This window comes from Schistocerca cancellata, unplaced genomic scaffold, assembly GCF_023864275.1.
Source record: "Schistocerca cancellata isolate TAMUIC-IGC-003103 unplaced genomic scaffold, iqSchCanc2.1 HiC_scaffold_1090, whole genome shotgun sequence".
Taxonomy (NCBI): Eukaryota; Metazoa; Arthropoda; class Insecta; order Orthoptera; family Acrididae; genus Schistocerca; species Schistocerca cancellata.
This window is the reverse complement of record NW_026047089.1, coordinates 546,060-563,415: the sequence shown is the minus strand read 5'-3', so window position 1 is coordinate 563,415 and position 17,356 is coordinate 546,060. Positions and strand designations below refer to the sequence as shown.

Below are 17,356 nucleotides of genomic sequence, written 5' to 3'. Positions count from 1 at the left end.
CTGTGTTCCATAGTAGGTTATAAACAAGTGTGATTACTTACATTTGTTTCTACAGTGTGGAGCAGATTTTGTGAAGGTAGAGCAGCAACAACCAGAAGGTGTCCCAGAAGTCAGATTGGCTCGATGTGTTGCAGTAGATGGGGATGCGGATCGAATTGTCTATTTCTTTACTGATGACAATAATAAATTTCACCTGCTTGATGGTGACAGAATAGCAACATTGGGTAAGAAAAAGGTCTGCTTAAATTGAGTGTTAAAAACTTATGTGATGTTCCTAATAAAGAGTTAAGTGGATAGTAAAACCACCGTAATTAAAACACAACATGTTATAAAAAAAATTGACATCTTGTAACAGCGTTCAAGTCCAATGTCGGAAGCAGGATCATCAGTGAAGTACAACACTTCACAGTGCAAGCATGTTTATTACAAACATCAGTGTATGCCAGAACAGAACTGAACTCCTGGACAGAGTGTGCTGCTATTTATACAAACATCAAATATTCCAGAGTAGGCTATATCTTGACTTAACTTCCTGTGGGATTAAGGCACTCCTGTGAATTAGCAGTATGCCTTTCCTGTCTCAAAAGACACTGAATGACTATAATTTCCTTTGAAGATAAATCTGGTAGCATTTCACAGGTTACTGCGGTGAACTGATAAAGAGCTCATTTCACTGACTTTTGTTTAGGTGGATGTACACGTACGGAAGCAATGTTTCATAAACTATAGCAATGTTATTTAGGAAACAGCCACCTTTATCTGTTTATCATAGCTGGAACATGAGATCCAAAATGATTCTGTGGAACTTATGACCTTCAGAAAGAAATATGGACATTTAATGAACACAAAACTTGTCTGTCACTTACTACTCCATAGAAAACTGTTCATCGAACATAATCAGAACTGACTAGTAATTTTGGGATTGTTGTTCACATATTTTCTTAACGTTTTTTGTGCATTTCTTGTGCTAGTTGATCAGTGTCCTTTTGTAGTCACTTTTACTGTGATATAACCACTACATAAAAAACATATCGTTTACATCACATGCTCAAACTAGTGACCACTGGCATTCGTAAACAGTGTCATTCTATGGATGATAGTCACCATTCGCATTACTGCATTTCACTTCCGTGCTGGGGAAAATAGCACTGTGGCTGCCCAGCTCTGTCTCTCAGAACTTGGTGAATGTTTTTTCTCTCTCTCACAGTGCATACTTCACAGCAACAGGATTTGTCACAAAGGGACAGTGATCTTCCCTGTGACTGCTGTTATGTAGTGATCCAGACAACTTATTAATGCACACTATATACTATATGTTCTCTTTCCTGTGCAGTACGGAAACAGATGCTACTTTCCAAATTACTGTTGTATGTCAATTTATGGGTGAACCACTTTCATTCAACAGAACATTAACATATCTTTTCGCAGGACAAGACCTGCCTCCATTATATCCATCATATTATGTCTTGGCACCACCACCACCACCACCACCACCACCACTACCACTACCACTACCACCCACTTGACGTACACAGCTATATAAAAGCATCCTCCAGACAGTGTACAAACCAGAAACTAATTCCAATACACTGCTTGGCGAGAATTGATTTTTGTTTCTATTATTTCCAGTCCTCTCTAGCTGTGATATGGGGATGGTAGTGGAACATTGTTGTTTTCTTACAGTATAAGCTCTATGGGGTCAGTGTCGTAGTCTTATCCAGGGTTCCCTGCCATTTACAAGATGCTTGCTTTACAATGTGTATTTTTTCACATGTTTATATTGCAGTATTGTAGAAAAGACAACATGGCAAACGTAACTGTAATAGTAAAGTCATTGTCTGACTTAATGTAGTAATACAAAATTTTAATGTATGTAATGGAGGTGTTTTACTAGTGAAAGAGTCAGTCTTTGATGTGGTTGAGAATTTCTTACATAGAAATGGCACATTCCAATTTTGTCATTGCTATTGCCTTGAATTAAAAAATTTTGTGTCCTGTTGTTAGTCATGACAGGAAAAAAAATGAACATAGAGCAGCTTTATGGGCTATTAAGAAAGATTATTCATGATGTCTGTAGATCATGTTTTCTTTTACAGAAAATAATTTTGAATGATTGGTGCATGTGCTGATTACATTCCTCTGATTTTTTGTTTTCTAGGCACAAAAACAGAATAACTTTCTTTTGACACTTTGTTGTTATTGTATAATAACTATTCAGTGAATAATTTATATCAGCTGTGCTTTGAATATTATATTTAAAGAACTACTAATTTAAGTTCTTTGGTTTTTTTTCTAGTGGCTGGTTACTTAATGGATCTCGTTCGAGAAAGTGGTTTAAGCTTGCGATTAGGACTTGTGCAGACTGCTTATGCTAATGGAAATTCAACAAAATACATATCACAGACTCTGGTAATTTGTTTATTGTGTTTGGCTAAAGTGCGCTGTAATTCTGTAAAACAAATAACTTTGTGAAATACTTTAATTATTCTGTTCTTTAGAATTAAGGAACAAAAAGAAAACCCAATAATAGTGTTTCAAATTTTTGGAAGAAAGCAAATTGACACATGCCATAATTAAAATGACTTGCAACTCTTGTCTCACCATAAACCTCAGTATACCAGTCACAGCAGCAGTTGTATATGGTGTTCTGGTAAGACTAACAGGCCTTTCACTTCAGAGTTACTTGAAATTCACATCGATTAATGTAAACTTTTGGAATGTGTAAGTTTGATGTTTATAAGAAAAGGAAGATTTGATTCTGAAATTTGTTGATTTCACAGAGAGACAGATTGGCTCGCTAGTATGTATCTATGAGTTACAAATCTTAAAGTTTAATAAACAAACATTCAAAGTTAAGGTGGTTAATACGTACAAGGTTTGTTCACAAAATGCTGGAACTTCGTCCACAAAATTTTTCTACGGTTATCCTTTACTTACTGTGCATAGTTCCCTTCCAGAAACACTCCTGCACAATTGATACATCACTCCCAATGCCATTTTCACTTCCAGATGCAGTTTTATTGTGCCTCATGCTGGATTGTGCGAAGCGCCGTCTGCGAATTTTCTTTTATCTCGTGTATCATTGCAGATCTTCATCCTTTCAATGGGGGTTTCAACTTCGGAAATAAAAAAAAAAGTTTGCAGAGGCAAGTTCTGGAGAATACAGAGGATGAGGCAGCAAACAGATTTCATTTTTTGTGCAGTAGTCACGTACCAACAGGGATGAACATGCAGGTGTATTATCGTGATGCAAGAGCCATCTCACCACATTTCAGGCTGTTTCTTTCTCACATTTTGTCGTAGGTATCGCAACACATCCTGATAGTACCATCAATTAACGGTTTGTCCCTGTGGTACATGGATTCATGATGAAACAATCCTTCAAAGTCAAAGAAAACTATCAGCATAGCTTTGACATTTGACCTTACCTGACAAGTTTATTTTGGTTGTGGAGAACCTTTCCTGACCCATTGTGATGATTGAGCCTTGGTCTCAACATCATAACCGTAGACCCATGTCTCATCACCAGTTAGACTGCTCTTAAGGAACATATCGTAATCATTAGTGTGATCCAAAAGATCTTCAGACTGTGAGGTGGAGGTCTTTCTGGTCTTGACCCATGAGCCATGGGATGAACTTGGCGGCAACATGATGCATTCCAAGATACTGTATCAGGATTTCATGACATGATGCAACTGACATATTACATTCTTCTGCAATCTCTCAGACAGTGGCCTTTGATTTGCACACAGAATTTCATTAACGTTCCTGACATGAGCGTCTTCGGTAGACGTTGAAGGGTGTCCTGTATGAGGGTCATCTTTAACATCTGTCCAGTCATTTTTAAACTATGTGAACCATTCTTAATATAGAGTACAGGTTAAGCATTCATCACCATAGGCTTCCTGCATCATTTGGTGTGTCTCTGTAAAGGCTTTCTTCTGTTTCACGCAAAATTTAATGCAGATGCATTGCTCCCATAACTTTGCTATCTCAAAATTCACAAACCGTGCAACACAATGTTCTACTCAACACAGCACTGAACAATAACTAACAATCCGTCAGGAGCGCGCCTGTCAGCGTCCTCCGCCGTGGACGCAGACAGAATGCTTACATCGAAAACTGAACGCGGCCGCCGAGGCACCATGTGCATGCCGCTGGTCCACCGCAGCCACCCGAGGTCTAGTGGAGTGGGGTGACCGGGCATATTAATAGCCTGCTCTCTGCAAATTTTGACACATTGCCAGAAGATGTGTGGTATGACACTTCCCGAAATGTTGTGAAATATCAACGCTATCACCCAGCTGGAGTCCCGAGAAACCTTCATAAATAACTAACAGACTTACAACAATGAAACTTCCGACAATTTAAACACAGGTATTTGCAGGGATGCCAACTGCACTTTGCTTCACACACCATGGGTGCAAAATTACAAATGTTCCGGAATTTTTTGAACAGACCTCATAAATGATCTCATTTACACTACTGAAGCATTACAATGTACCTTGTAACACATTAACTGAACTTCATCATCCTTATAAATTGCAAGTCACTTAGTGATCTGTCATTTCATAATGAAAGATTGCAAGGAACATCACCATGTAAAACATAAAATACCACAAATATAAAACATACATTCTGTTGTGCTGATGTCTTAGTGCATTCGTTCACGTAACACTACATTAGTGACTGAGCCAGTATGATATTTGCACAGCTAAGTCTATATACGGTTAATAAATGAAAAGCACCAGTTTGCTTTTGTTCTACAATATTACTTTTATTGTTAACCAGTTTTCGGCTTACAAGGCCATCTTCAGACATTAATTTACCTATCATGCTTCATGTATATCCTCTTGCTATTCTTTTTCCCCTCCCTTTGGGAACATGTCTGGGGTGTTATTGGGAATGTTCCACACTGTCCATTGCTAACATAAGAATGATCTCACCACTGTTTCTCATTCCTATTTCCTTTCTTTCTTTACCTTCTTCTATCCTTCCTCTGCTTCGACGTTTGAGGATCCTCTTTTTCTTATTCCTCCCTGTGCATTCGTGAAGGCCGGCCCACAAGTCTGACATGTAACAAGTAATTGGGTAACGTATAATTCCCAGCTCCGGGTCAACAGGTAGGGTTTGCACGTACCCCCTGGTACAGGCCAGGCCAAGGGAGGGTTGATTGCCTGAGCTGCCACCTTCCCATATTGCCAACTGGTCCTTTTGTCAGGTGTTCAGGAGGTGTGACCTGAGGTGTGAACAGTCAACTAAGGCGGGTGTGCCCCCTTGTGAAGGGGGCCGCCAGTTGGAAGGAGCGTGCTGTCGGAGACACTGGCAATCACGGGGGATTTTCTCGCAATGAGCCAATCATCTTCACAAACAATGTCTGTGAAATGTGAATGGAATGAGGCTAGTGATTCAAGGACGCTTCCATCTGCACTATGGTTCCTCATGGTTTCGCGTACTGAAGACGGTCAATCCTTTGCAACAGTAAATCCGTTTATTATCAGAAAGGTGTTGATGCAACCCCTGTGAAATCCTGCTCTTGTTTACAGAATGGCTCGTTGCTTTTGGAGACCACTTCTGATTCTGAAGCACAACAACTGCTTCCTGCTTCACTACTCCATGGCTATCCTGTTTGTGTCGAGGCCCATAGAACTCTGATTTCTTCCCATGGTGTTATTTACACTAGGCTGCTATATGGACTGACTGAGGTCGAAACCAAATCATACCTCTCTGATCAGGGTGTCATTGCCGTCCATTGGGTGATGAAAAAGCTGGATTCCTCCTTAGTGTCCAACCCGCACTCTTTTCCTCACCTTTGGTAAAGTGTTGCTCCCGTCCAAGATCAAAGCAGGCCATGAAATTATCACAGAGCGACCATACATTTTGACCTTGATGTGCTGCTACGAGTGTAATTAAACCACACTTGAATGTCTTTTCGATACCCGGCCAAATGTGTAACCTGTGGTAAGGATGTGCACGAGGGCGATTGTCCACCTCCTTCTCCCCGCTGTATCAACTACAGCAGTGGCCGTGGTGCCTCCTCTCGAGATTGTCCCCTGTATCTTGATAAGCGGGCTGTCCAGGAGATCCAGGTAAAAGAAAAGGTTCCTTACCTGGTCACTCGCAAGTTATCGGCTAGTCGCAAACTCTGTGTTCTACTGTCTGGCACGTATAGTACTGTTCTCGCTACATCTCACTCCATGAAGGACGTGACCATGCAGACATGCGACTTCAAATTCAGCTCTGAGGTTGTGAAATTACCCAGTGTCAAGGTAGCCTCGCTGTTGTCTTGTCTGGCTGTGCAACAAGCCATCAAACTCTTGCCTTGAGGGGTGAAGTCACCAGCTACACAACCTGCAGGCCACAAAGGACAGGAGTAGTATTCCTGTGAAGACTTCCTACATCCCTCGAGCCAACGAACACTTGAGTCTTCCTCTGCTAACCAGAAAGGCTTGAAGAAGTCCAACAAAGGCAAACAGTTTTCTCCTTCGCCAACTCGAAGAACCTCTTTGACGATGTCCCCATGCAATACCTTCACCCAGCTGGCCTCCGTGTCACCGGTGCGCACCACCAATCATTTTTCTGCATTGGACTCTGCTGACCGACATCACAAGAAAGCTGATGCTTCTTGGACCGCATGGAGCAGGATCTTTCTGCCTTTGTACACTGTAGCAGCGAGTCTTCGCAGGCTGACACTCGGCAGTCGCTGAGGTGACACACCTTCATTTTTTCTTCATCATGACCCTCTTCCAGTGGAACGTTCATGGCCTTCAATCCAGCAAAGAGGATTTACGGCTGCTTTTAGAATTGCAGTGTCCCCTTTGACTCTGCCTTCAGGAAACAAAATTGTGTCCTCACAACTGCTTTGAGCTTTCACATTTCTTCCTTGTCCATTTAGACCTTCCCAGTGAGGTCAGCATACCATCTCATCGGGGAGCCATGCTGCTCATACAGGATGACGTTCATAGTCAACACATCTCCCTGACTACCAGTCTTCAAGCTGTTGCAGTTCACATTTTCCTTCCTTACCTGAAGTTTTTGTTTTGTACCGTTTACATTCCTCTGTCATTCGATGTCACCAGGGCAGACTTTCTCCAGCTTAATGGGCAGATCCTCACCCATTTCTGCTGCTCAGTGACTTCAGTGTGCAGCACCTTCTTTGGGGTTCTTCCAGAACCTGTCACAGAGGTGCCCTCTTGGCCGACCTTAATCAACTTAACCTCTTCTGCCTTAACACAGGAGCACCTACATTCCTTTCTGATTCCTCATACACTTATTCCCATTTGTACCCATTCTTCTGCACTGCTCAGCTTGCCCATTGTCTTGAGTAGTCCGTTCTTTTTGACACATACTCTAGTGATCATTTCCCATGTGCTATCTGTTTGCTGACTCCTATCCCACCTGCGTGCACACCCAAATGGCAGCTTACTAATGCTGACTAGTGGCTTTATTCATCCCTGACGACCCTTGAATAACAATATTTCCCCAGTTGTGATGATGACCAGGTGCAATATCTTAACAAATGTTATCCTTACCGCTGCAGAATGTTCCATTCCTCGCACTTCCTCTTTACCATGATGTGTCCCAGTCCCTTGGTGGGCTGAGGCATGCCATGATGTAATTTGTGCGTGGAGATGTGCTTTCCACATTTTTAACTGTCATCCTACGATGGCAAACTATATTCATTATAAACAGATGTATGCACAGTGTTGTCGCGTACTTCGTGATAGCAAAAAAGCTAGCTGGATTTCATTCACTAGTTCTTTTAACAGTCTACCCCTCCTCTAATGTGTGGGCCAACCTCCAACGGCTCGCTGGAACCAAGATCCATTTCTGGCTTGACAGTAGCAGACGATGTCATCATGGACACTATTACTATCTCCAACACCTTGGGCCACCATTTTGCGGAAATTTTGAGCTCTTCCCACTATCACCCTGCCTTCCTCCATTGGAAACGAGGAGAGAGGCTCGGGCAAACCCTCGTCTTCTCAGAGACGTGTGTGCTACAATGCTTCCTTTACTATGATGGAGCTAGATCATGCTCTCAGTTCACCTCGATCCTCCGCCCCAGAGCCAGATGCTGTTCACACTGAGATATTGCAGTACCTTTCTCTTGCTGGTAAGTACTTTCTGCTTAATACATACAACCACCTCTGGGCAGAGGGCATGTTTCCCAGATGCTGGCGTGAAGCCACTGTCATACCCATACTCAAGCCCGTTAAGGACAAACACCTTCCTTCTAGCTACCGTCCCATCTCTTTCACCAGCTGTGTTTGCAAGGTTATGGAATGTATGATTCATCGATGGCTGGTATGATGGCTTGAGTCTTGCAATTTTCTAATCACTGCACAGTGTGGATTTTGAGTGTGCCATCTTGCAGTTGAGCATCTTGTCACTTTGTCCACCCATGTCACGAATGGTTTTCTGCAGATATCTCAGACTGTGGCCACGTTTTTCAATTTGGAGAAGGCCTACAACACCTGCTGGAGAACTGATATCCTCTATACTCTTCACATGTGGGGCCTCCGTGGCTGCCTGCCCAGTTTCCTTGAAGAATTTTTAAAAGACTTGAGTTTTCAAGGTGCATGTGAGTTCTGCCTCGACGGACACCTTTATGCAGGAAAATGCTGTGCCTCCAGGTTCCGTTCAGTGTGTCATCCTCTTTGCTATCGCCATTAACCCTGTAATGGTCTGTCTCCTGCTGGGCATCTCTGGCTCCCTTTTTGTTGATGATTTTGGCATCTATTGCCGTTCTCCATGGACCTGTCTCATTGACTGGCGTCTTCAGCAATGTCTCAATTATCTTTACTCATGGAGCATCGACAATTGCTTTCATTTTTTCACTGACAAAACCATTTGTATGATTTTTGGCAGCACAGATGTTTTCTCCTAACATCTTTACATCTTGGGTCTGTCACCCTTCCATTCATTGAAACTATGAAATTCTTGGAGCTCATGCTCGATAGGAAACACTCTTGGTCCTCCCATGTGTCTTACCTGGCAGCCCACTGTACACAGCTCCTCGATGTCCTACGTGTCCTCAATGGTACTTCCTAGGGTGCAAGTCAAACCACCCTCCTCTGTTTGTACCAGTCCCTTGTTCACTCAAAACTAGACTATGGGTGCTTTTCATGTGTGTCTGCACATCTGTCCCTCTTTTGCCATCTCAACATTATCCACCATTGTGGCATTCGTTTGGCCATGGCGCTTTTTACGCTAGCCCAGTTGAGAGTCTGTATGCTGAAGCTGCTGAACTATCAGTCCTACCGATGTGACTTTCTCCTCAGCAGGTATGCATGCCGTTTGTCTGCCAAGCATGTCCACCCATCCTATACCTCCTTCTTCAGTGACTCCTTTGATCGCCAGAATGGGGCGCGTCCCTCTTCTCTGTTACTTCCTGGGGTCTGCTTTTGGCTCTCGCTCCGGCAGCTCAACTTCACACTACCTGCTACTTTCCCGGTGGTGTGAACCCTTTACCACGTTTCATGCAGCGGCCTGTGTTCACCTTGGCCTTCATTCACTTCGTAATGACAGTACTCCAGCCTCGCTCTATCATCTCCAATTTCACGACCTTCGCATGGATCTTTATGATAATACCTTTGTGTACACTGATGGCTCTTGAACTGACCATGGTGTCAGATGTGCCTTCGTGATTGGCACCAATGTTTTTCGGTGTTGGCTTCTGGCACACTGCTCAGTATTTACAGCAAAGCTCTTCGCCCTATATCAGGCCACGGAGTACATCTGTCGACATAGGCTTTTCAATTGTGTCCCCTGCTCAGACTCTCTCTGTGCTCTTCAAAGTCTCTGTGCACTGTACACCACCCATCCCTTAGTGCAAGAGGTCCAGGAAAACTGTCTTTTGCTCACTCTTGCTGCCAGAAAACGAGGGTGCTGACAGTGCTGCCAAGACTGCAGTCCTCATACCTCATCCCACTAGTTCCTATATTCCCTCCAATGATATCTGTGTTGCCATCTGTCAGGAGGGGGTGCGACTTTGGCATTGCCATTGGTCCTCCCTTCATGGGAATAAGCTCCAAATTATTAAGCTTCTCCCAGCGGCTTGGACGACCTCCACATGTCCCTCCTGATGGGAGGAGTTCATTTTAACTAGGTTGCATATTGGACACTGCCTTTTTAGCCATCGCCATTTGTTAAGTGGTGCTCCCCCACCACTTTGTGCACATTGTGCCCAGGTTTTAACTGTCCGCCATTTCCTGAGGGAATGCTCATTTTTTAACCGTTTGCATTCCCACTTGGGTTTGCTGTCGGATTTATCAGCCGTTTTAACGAACAATGTTGGCTGTCAACCACGTTGTACTTTTTATCCGGTCGTAGCAATATGGTGAAGGCCATTTAATTTTTAGTTCTGGACCTCCATTTCTCTATGGCGTATTTTGTAGACCTTTCTCCACATCCCTGTTTTTAGCTGTGTTCTCTTACATCGATTGAGACTGACATGTAGTCGTTTTTTAACTCCTGTCTGTCTTCGTGTTCTATAGTTTTGACTTGGACGCTTATGACTCCAGTTGTTTTTGTGCCCTAAAACAAAACAATCCAATCCATTGCTGTACTCGACAGTAGATTTGTACTCGCATGACTCTCAAACTACATGTGCCACAATACAAATTCTTTCTTCATTCCAATCTCATGAAATTACTTTCACCAGAATTAGGTAACATTTTTAAAATTACAATTTTACAATAAATTACATTTTTAAAATATACAGTGTCATTTTTTAAAAATGTAAATTCATGATAAAAATATAGTTCAGATTATTTATTTACACAGCAAAGACTGACAGGGGGCTTACACAAGAAGGAATGATGGTCGCATGGGCTAATATATCAACAAAAATAACCAATTATCGTAAATATAATGTAATTAAATGGATAAAAGATCTACTCAAAAAGTGGCAGTAGGACAATACACCTATAAAGATGTAAACATTTGTAAGCTTTCAGAGAGTGTGGCCCCTTCTTCTGGCAGAAGGATTGAAGGAGAAGGAAGAGGGGTGAAGGAAAAGGACTTGTGAGATGTAGGAAACGAGGCAAGTTCAGAAAAGTTGTCCAGAACTACAGGTCAGGTAATACTTACTAGACTGGCTGAGAAGGAAATACTGGTTGTTAGGGACTGCATCAGATGAGATTTGAAAACTGAGAACTTAAAGGTGGAAAATAGGGTATTATGCAATTTAGAGATTACTGAAAAAAATATTGTGCACAAGTTAATAAAAACTAAGTACATTGTATGTGGTATAGGTGGTGCAGGGTACATAAGACAGCTCAGAAAATAAAATACATAGAAAACTAAAAGGAGTAAATAAAAGAAGTCACTGAGAAGAAATGCTGAGACCAGACAGGTTAACACAAATTAAGGCCAGGTGGGTGGGGAAGGACATACGCCAGCACATGCCAGTTCCCACCTGCGGAATTCTGAGAAACTGGTGTCGAGGGGAAGAATCCCTGTGACCAGTGCTGTGCAACAGGCACCTTTGTCATGACTGTCATGTTGTAGAGCATGCTGTGCCACAGGATACTGTCTGTTGCCCTCTGTCTATACCCATTCATCCTAACTGGTAACTTGGTGGTAGTCATGCCAGTGTAAAAAGGGATGAAACAGAGTTTACATAGCAGGTGATACATTGCACGTGCCATTTCACAGTTGGCTCCCCCTTTGGTAGTATGTTTTACCATTTACTTGACAGAAGGAGCCTAGGGTCTGACAAGGATATTTTGGAGATTGGGAGGGCAACAAAAAACTATTCTAGGAGTGGGCAAAGTGTTGGATGGAATGGACCTCATTTCAGTGCATGTTTTTAGGAAGTCATAGCTTTGAGGAAGTACCTTCTTTTTTAAAGAGGATCATCAGTACCAGGATTGGGCATGATGACCTGTGATATCTCCTATTGAACTAGGCTGTTGAGGTAATTATGTGCAGTGAAGGATGAGGTGAGAATGATAATGCAGTGCTATAAAGTGTCTGCATCTGCAAGGCCACCATGTCCAATCTTGGTACTCTTTTGATCCCTCAAAAAAAAAAAAAAAAACATAGTTTGGAGTACAACCCTTGTCAATAAATATTGTTCTGGTCTTAAATGTATTAATTAGCTGTTTCGACAAGGCAATGACTTCCTAAAATCCTGACCTGAACTGATAATTGTGTCTGTAATTTTGTTCACCACACCTGGACTCAGACCCTATGCTCATTCTACACCCATTTTCGTACCCTGTGGCTCCTACCCCTGTGACTGTCTGCACTGTAAGACTTGTTGCAGAGCATGCTCTACAACATGACAGTTAAGACTTTGGTGCATCTTTCAACACAGTTATCATGTGGATTCTTCCCCTAGACACCAGTTTTTCTCAGCACTCCGCAAGTGGGAACTGGCATTACATTATGCCCTTGATTGTCACCACCCACGTGGCCCGGTCTTAATTTATGTTAACTTGTTTGGTCTCAGTGTTTCTTCTCTGTAACTATTCCTTCATTTACTCTCTTTTACTTTCTGACCTGTCTATCCCCCCCCCCCCCTCTACCACATACAATGCACTTAGCTTTCCACTCTTATTAATTTGTGGACTATGTGTTTTTTTCAGTGATCTCTGTATTGCATATTGTTCTATTTTCTACCTATAAGCTCTCAGATTTTCAAATCTCGTATTATGCAGTTACAAACAATCAGTCTTTCCTTCTGATCCAGTCCGGTAAGTCGCACCTGATCTGGGGTTCTGGGCAACTTTTCTGAACTCTTCCCATTTCCTAAACTTCACAAATCCTTCTCCTTCAACCCTTTTTCCAAAAGAACGGGTCACTGCCTCTGAAAGCTTGCAAATTTCCTTACCTTTATATGTGTGTTCTCCTAGTGCCACTTGATGAGTAGATTTTTTATCTATCCATTTACGAAATATTCTCAAAAATTGAATATATTCATTGATACATTATGGTATACATCCCATTTTATCTTACTTCTCTCAACTCCACCTCACCCCCTTTTAGGATCCATTGTTGAGCATATTTTAGTCTCAAATGGAAAGGTCATAATAACAGTTGGGTACCTAAGCTTCATTGTGTATTTAACCAAGTTTTGTTTCGCCAGTCCGTTACTTCCAGGGGTCTTTAAACTGTGTCCAAACAACTCGACAGTTCATGTGTAGTAATAAGGCCATAGACAATCCTACTCGTGGCCTGCCAGGATACCGAAAGAATTGGTGTGATGTGGGGACAGTGGTGTTCCACAGCAGAGCTGTGTTTGCAGTTAGTGTCTGCCCAGACCTAAGTGCTTCTCAAGCCAAGAGCCTAGGACCAACACAACCAGTTTACTTGCTGATAATGTGCCATCGGACACCTCAAGTAAACCGTCTGTGTGTCACCCATTATATATTTAGTCGAGAGGGTAACAGACTTTTGAGTCACCTTGCTGTCTGTAATGCAGATGGGTTGCTGAGCAGCCCACTCGTTTTTGTTCCTCATCAAGCAATCCGTAAAAATCCTCATTGTGATGTAATTAAGGCCTCTCCCCTTTTCCACAATGCCCTTCCCTCCCTCTTTGTTCCTAACAACCCTCTCTTCTTGGTAGATTCACTTCCTGCAGTATTTACTTACACAAAACAAAGGAAGAACACATGAAAAGTTGTTTTGCACCATGTGCTGTGATTGTCATTAATTTCTTAATTTATGGTGGGCTGTGCCTAAGTCTCACAGTGGTTCCTGCAATAAATCCATAACCAATTCCTTCACCCAATCTTTCCTCACTGAGTTTGTGTTCTTTGTTCATGTGTGGTCAACTTGTTATTAAACTCTAGCAATCCTTGTTTCTCACCTTTCATGTCCATCGTAACATGGCTCAGAATTGGTGTGCATTTTGCCATAATCTTTGCAGTGTTATACCTCTGATACAGGGTAATTCCATGTGGCACTATTCACATCAGGATGCACACTGTTAAGAGCATTACTCTTACAATCTATCTGTATCAAGAGACTTTTTGTAATTAACAAATATGACTGAGGTCAATTAACATAAGGAAGGCATTTCATGTAGAGATACGAAAGTTATTGTTATACAGTATAATACACCTAGTGCCACTGCAGACAGCACTGTATTCCATGACATTAAAATATTGTAAATTAAATATTTCCTTTCAGCATGTCCCAGTAGTATGTGTACCAACTGGTGTCAAACATCTGCATCACAAGGCACAAGAATTTGATATTGGTGTATATTTTGAAGCCAATGGCCATGGAACTGTGTTGTTTGGACAGAAAGCTGATGAGCTTATAATAAAGTCTGCTGCAGATTCTAGGTAATATATTTTGTTATATTCTGAAACAAAAATCACAGTAGTCCAAATTACTGGATGTTAACAACTCACCTCACTTAATACTGGCTCTTGAAATATAAAAGTAAGCTTTCATGGGATAGTTGGTATTTATCTCCAAGCTCTGCCAGTTCAGGGTTTTTTTTTCATATTTATGACAGTCTCTCTCAGGTTAAGAAAATGTGTGGCTATTCATACTGCCCTTCTTTGTATACATTCAGTATCCTTTGTTGGCCCTATTTTACAATAAGTTGTATGAGTGTTTTGTAATTGATCTCCTTTCTAAACTGATTGCGTTTTCCCATCATCCTGCCAGTGACATGAATTCCCCCATTTGCTTTATGCCTCTGTGATCATTCCGTTTCATTCTTGGACAAAAATGATACACCCAGATATTTGTATGAGTTGGCTGTCCCCAATTATGACTCATTATGTCGTAATTGAAGATATTTAGTGAACTGCAAGATTTTATATGTAATATGTTCTTTGTGTAACCTTTAAACTTCCAGGGATTACAACAGGACAATGCAGTGAAGTTAGAACTGATCTTGCATTGTAATTACAGTACAATCTTGCAAATAATTTACTACATTTAAGTACAGTTGTATTATTTTTAATAGAATGATTATAATTGTTATGGGAGGGCCGGCTCTGGCTGTGGAGTGGCTTTAACAGAAAGCTGTGGGACGTGTTCTGCAGTATTGCTGCATGCACAGAGACAGGAATGCTTACTCAACAGGAACATTGTTTATTACTTGACTCCTTCCATACAGTACTTCGACAGTAGTGGCCTATGTGCCAATTGTGACTTCCCCAGCAGTATGCTGAGACAGTAGCAGCTAGTAGAGTACTGCTGGCACTCTGCGATGCTGGCAAGAAGTGTGCAAGCACGATGTCAAAGCTGGGACACTCTGAGACTGGCTGGAGTGTCAAGCAGTGGCACCCCCTCTGTAGGCTTGCTTTGGCAGACCAAGTTTTGTAGCAAAGAACATCAGGGCTAGCTGATGACTTGTAGATCAGCAGCTTTGGTTAGTCAGTTATGCTGTTTGGTGTGGCTGGAGTAACTTAGCCATACATTTCACCAATGACTGGTGCAGAGGCTGTGCCAGTTGAATGCACGACACTGAAGGAATGATGTTACCAGCAGAGCTCCCTCCATCTGGGTATTTTAAGAAAGGAGGTGGGCTCCTGTCACATACTCGACAGTGGAAATGCCACACTGTGCTGTACTGTGTAGCAACACAGCCAGCCGATGACACAGAATGCTACATTGCAGGATACTGCACTTGCAATGTTGGGGCTCCTAGCTACATGTAGTGTGTGCAATAGCAAGTTCAGGATATTAATATAGTTCTTTGGTTCATGTGTGGTTTTTCCATCTGAATAATTGTTGAAAAGTTAATTGTTACATACAGCTGTATTAATTAATTACACTACTAGTTTGTCATAACCAAATCATCTTCAACTGTGTTGCGACATCGTAATCAGATATGTGACAACCCATAACCAAAATCTCCATTCAATTATAAATCAGGAACAAATACAGCATATAGTAAATCTGTCACAATGCACATGACAATAATGATACAGCATTTGATCTTCAGTTGTGAATACACAATAATGTCCCATTCTACATGTCATTACATTTGATAACCAACAATGTGATACTTATTTTATTATGATCTTAGATCAGTGCCTTGAACAAAAGTGATCAGGATTGAACAAAACGGGATTGAACAAAACAGCTTTCCTCCTCATGAGTAGTAGATCAAGAATGCTCTTAGATAACTTATGTTTTACAGTCACTGAAGTTTGGTCTTAACTCTTAAATTTGTTACACTGCGGTATGATTCTAGCCATAATTGTCATTTATCCACACTCATATAATTGTGTGTACCATGCACTTAACTCGTGCAGATGTTTTCGATGTACACTGCAATCAAGTCATGATTGTGTATAGTGTTCCTGGAAAATAAGTATCCTGGAGACTGCTACTCTTGACCTAAATAAAAATCCCGTGCAACTCCCAATTATGTTCTTACTGGTGAAATCACTGAATGATGACTGGATATGGAAAATAGTACAACATCTGGTACACAATTAAGTACAGAAAAAGTAAAGTTTACAACCTTTGACCTTTCAGAACTGTCACTAACTCTAAGAATTAAAACAAAGGAGAGTACTCCAGAATGAGATTTTCACTCGCAGCGGAGTGTGCGCTGATATGAAACTTCCTGGCAGATTAAAACTGTGTGCTGGACTGAGACTCGATCTCGGGACCTTTGCCTTTCGCGGGCAAGTGCTCTGCCAACTGAGCTACCCAAGCACGACTCACGCCCCGATCTCACAGCTTTACTTCTGCCAGTACCTCGTCTCCTACCTTCCAAACTTTACAGAAGCTCTCCTGCGAACCTTGCAGAACTCAGTTGGCAGAGCACTTGCCCGCGGAAGGCAAAGGTCCCGAGTTCGCAAGTCCCGGTCCGGCACACAGTTTTAATCTGCCAGGAAGTTACATATCAGCGCACACTCTGCTGCAGAGTGGAAATCTCATTCTGGAAACATCCCCCAGGGTGTGGCTAAGCCATGTCTCCGCAATATCCTTTCTTTCAGGAGTGCTAGTTCTGCAAGGTTCGCAGGAGAGCTTCTGTAAAGTTTGGAACGTAGGAGCCGAGGTACTGGCAGAAGTAAAGCTGTGAGGTCAGGGCGTGAGTCGTGCTTGGGTAGCTCAGTTGGCAGAGCACTTGCCCACGAAAGGCAAGGGTCCCGAGTTCGAGTCTCGGTCCGGCACACAGTTTTAATCTGCCAGGAAGTTTCAAAGGAGAGTACTGTTTAGATTAGAATTTTACTTTCCAATCTGTTATTGGTTACTGTAAGTAGCAGCTAGCATAACACACTGAGAGAATCTCCAGCTGTCAGGTACCTTGGCATTACATGCAGCTTAACCCATTAGCACCGGAATTAATTTTTTCGTGATTTTTTTTAAAAAAAATTTCGTTAGTATGTCTGTAAAAGGCATAAATGACACAAAAGAGTTGTTTCAA

General features: G+C 42.0%; 1 protein-coding gene across 1 annotated transcript in view; it reads left to right on the top strand.

The window, feature by feature from the left end:
- Positions 1 to 17,356, top strand: part of LOC126154490 (phosphoacetylglucosamine mutase-like) — a 62,640-nt gene that overhangs the window by 36,127 nt on the left and 9,157 nt on the right. Inside the window, exons 3-5 of the mRNA XM_049916143.1 lie at positions 56 to 224; positions 2,297 to 2,409; positions 14,143 to 14,300. Coding sequence (XP_049772100.1) covers positions 56 to 224; positions 2,297 to 2,409; positions 14,143 to 14,300 — 440 coding nt within the window. The remainder of the gene's footprint in view (positions 1 to 55; positions 225 to 2,296; positions 2,410 to 14,142; positions 14,301 to 17,356) is intronic.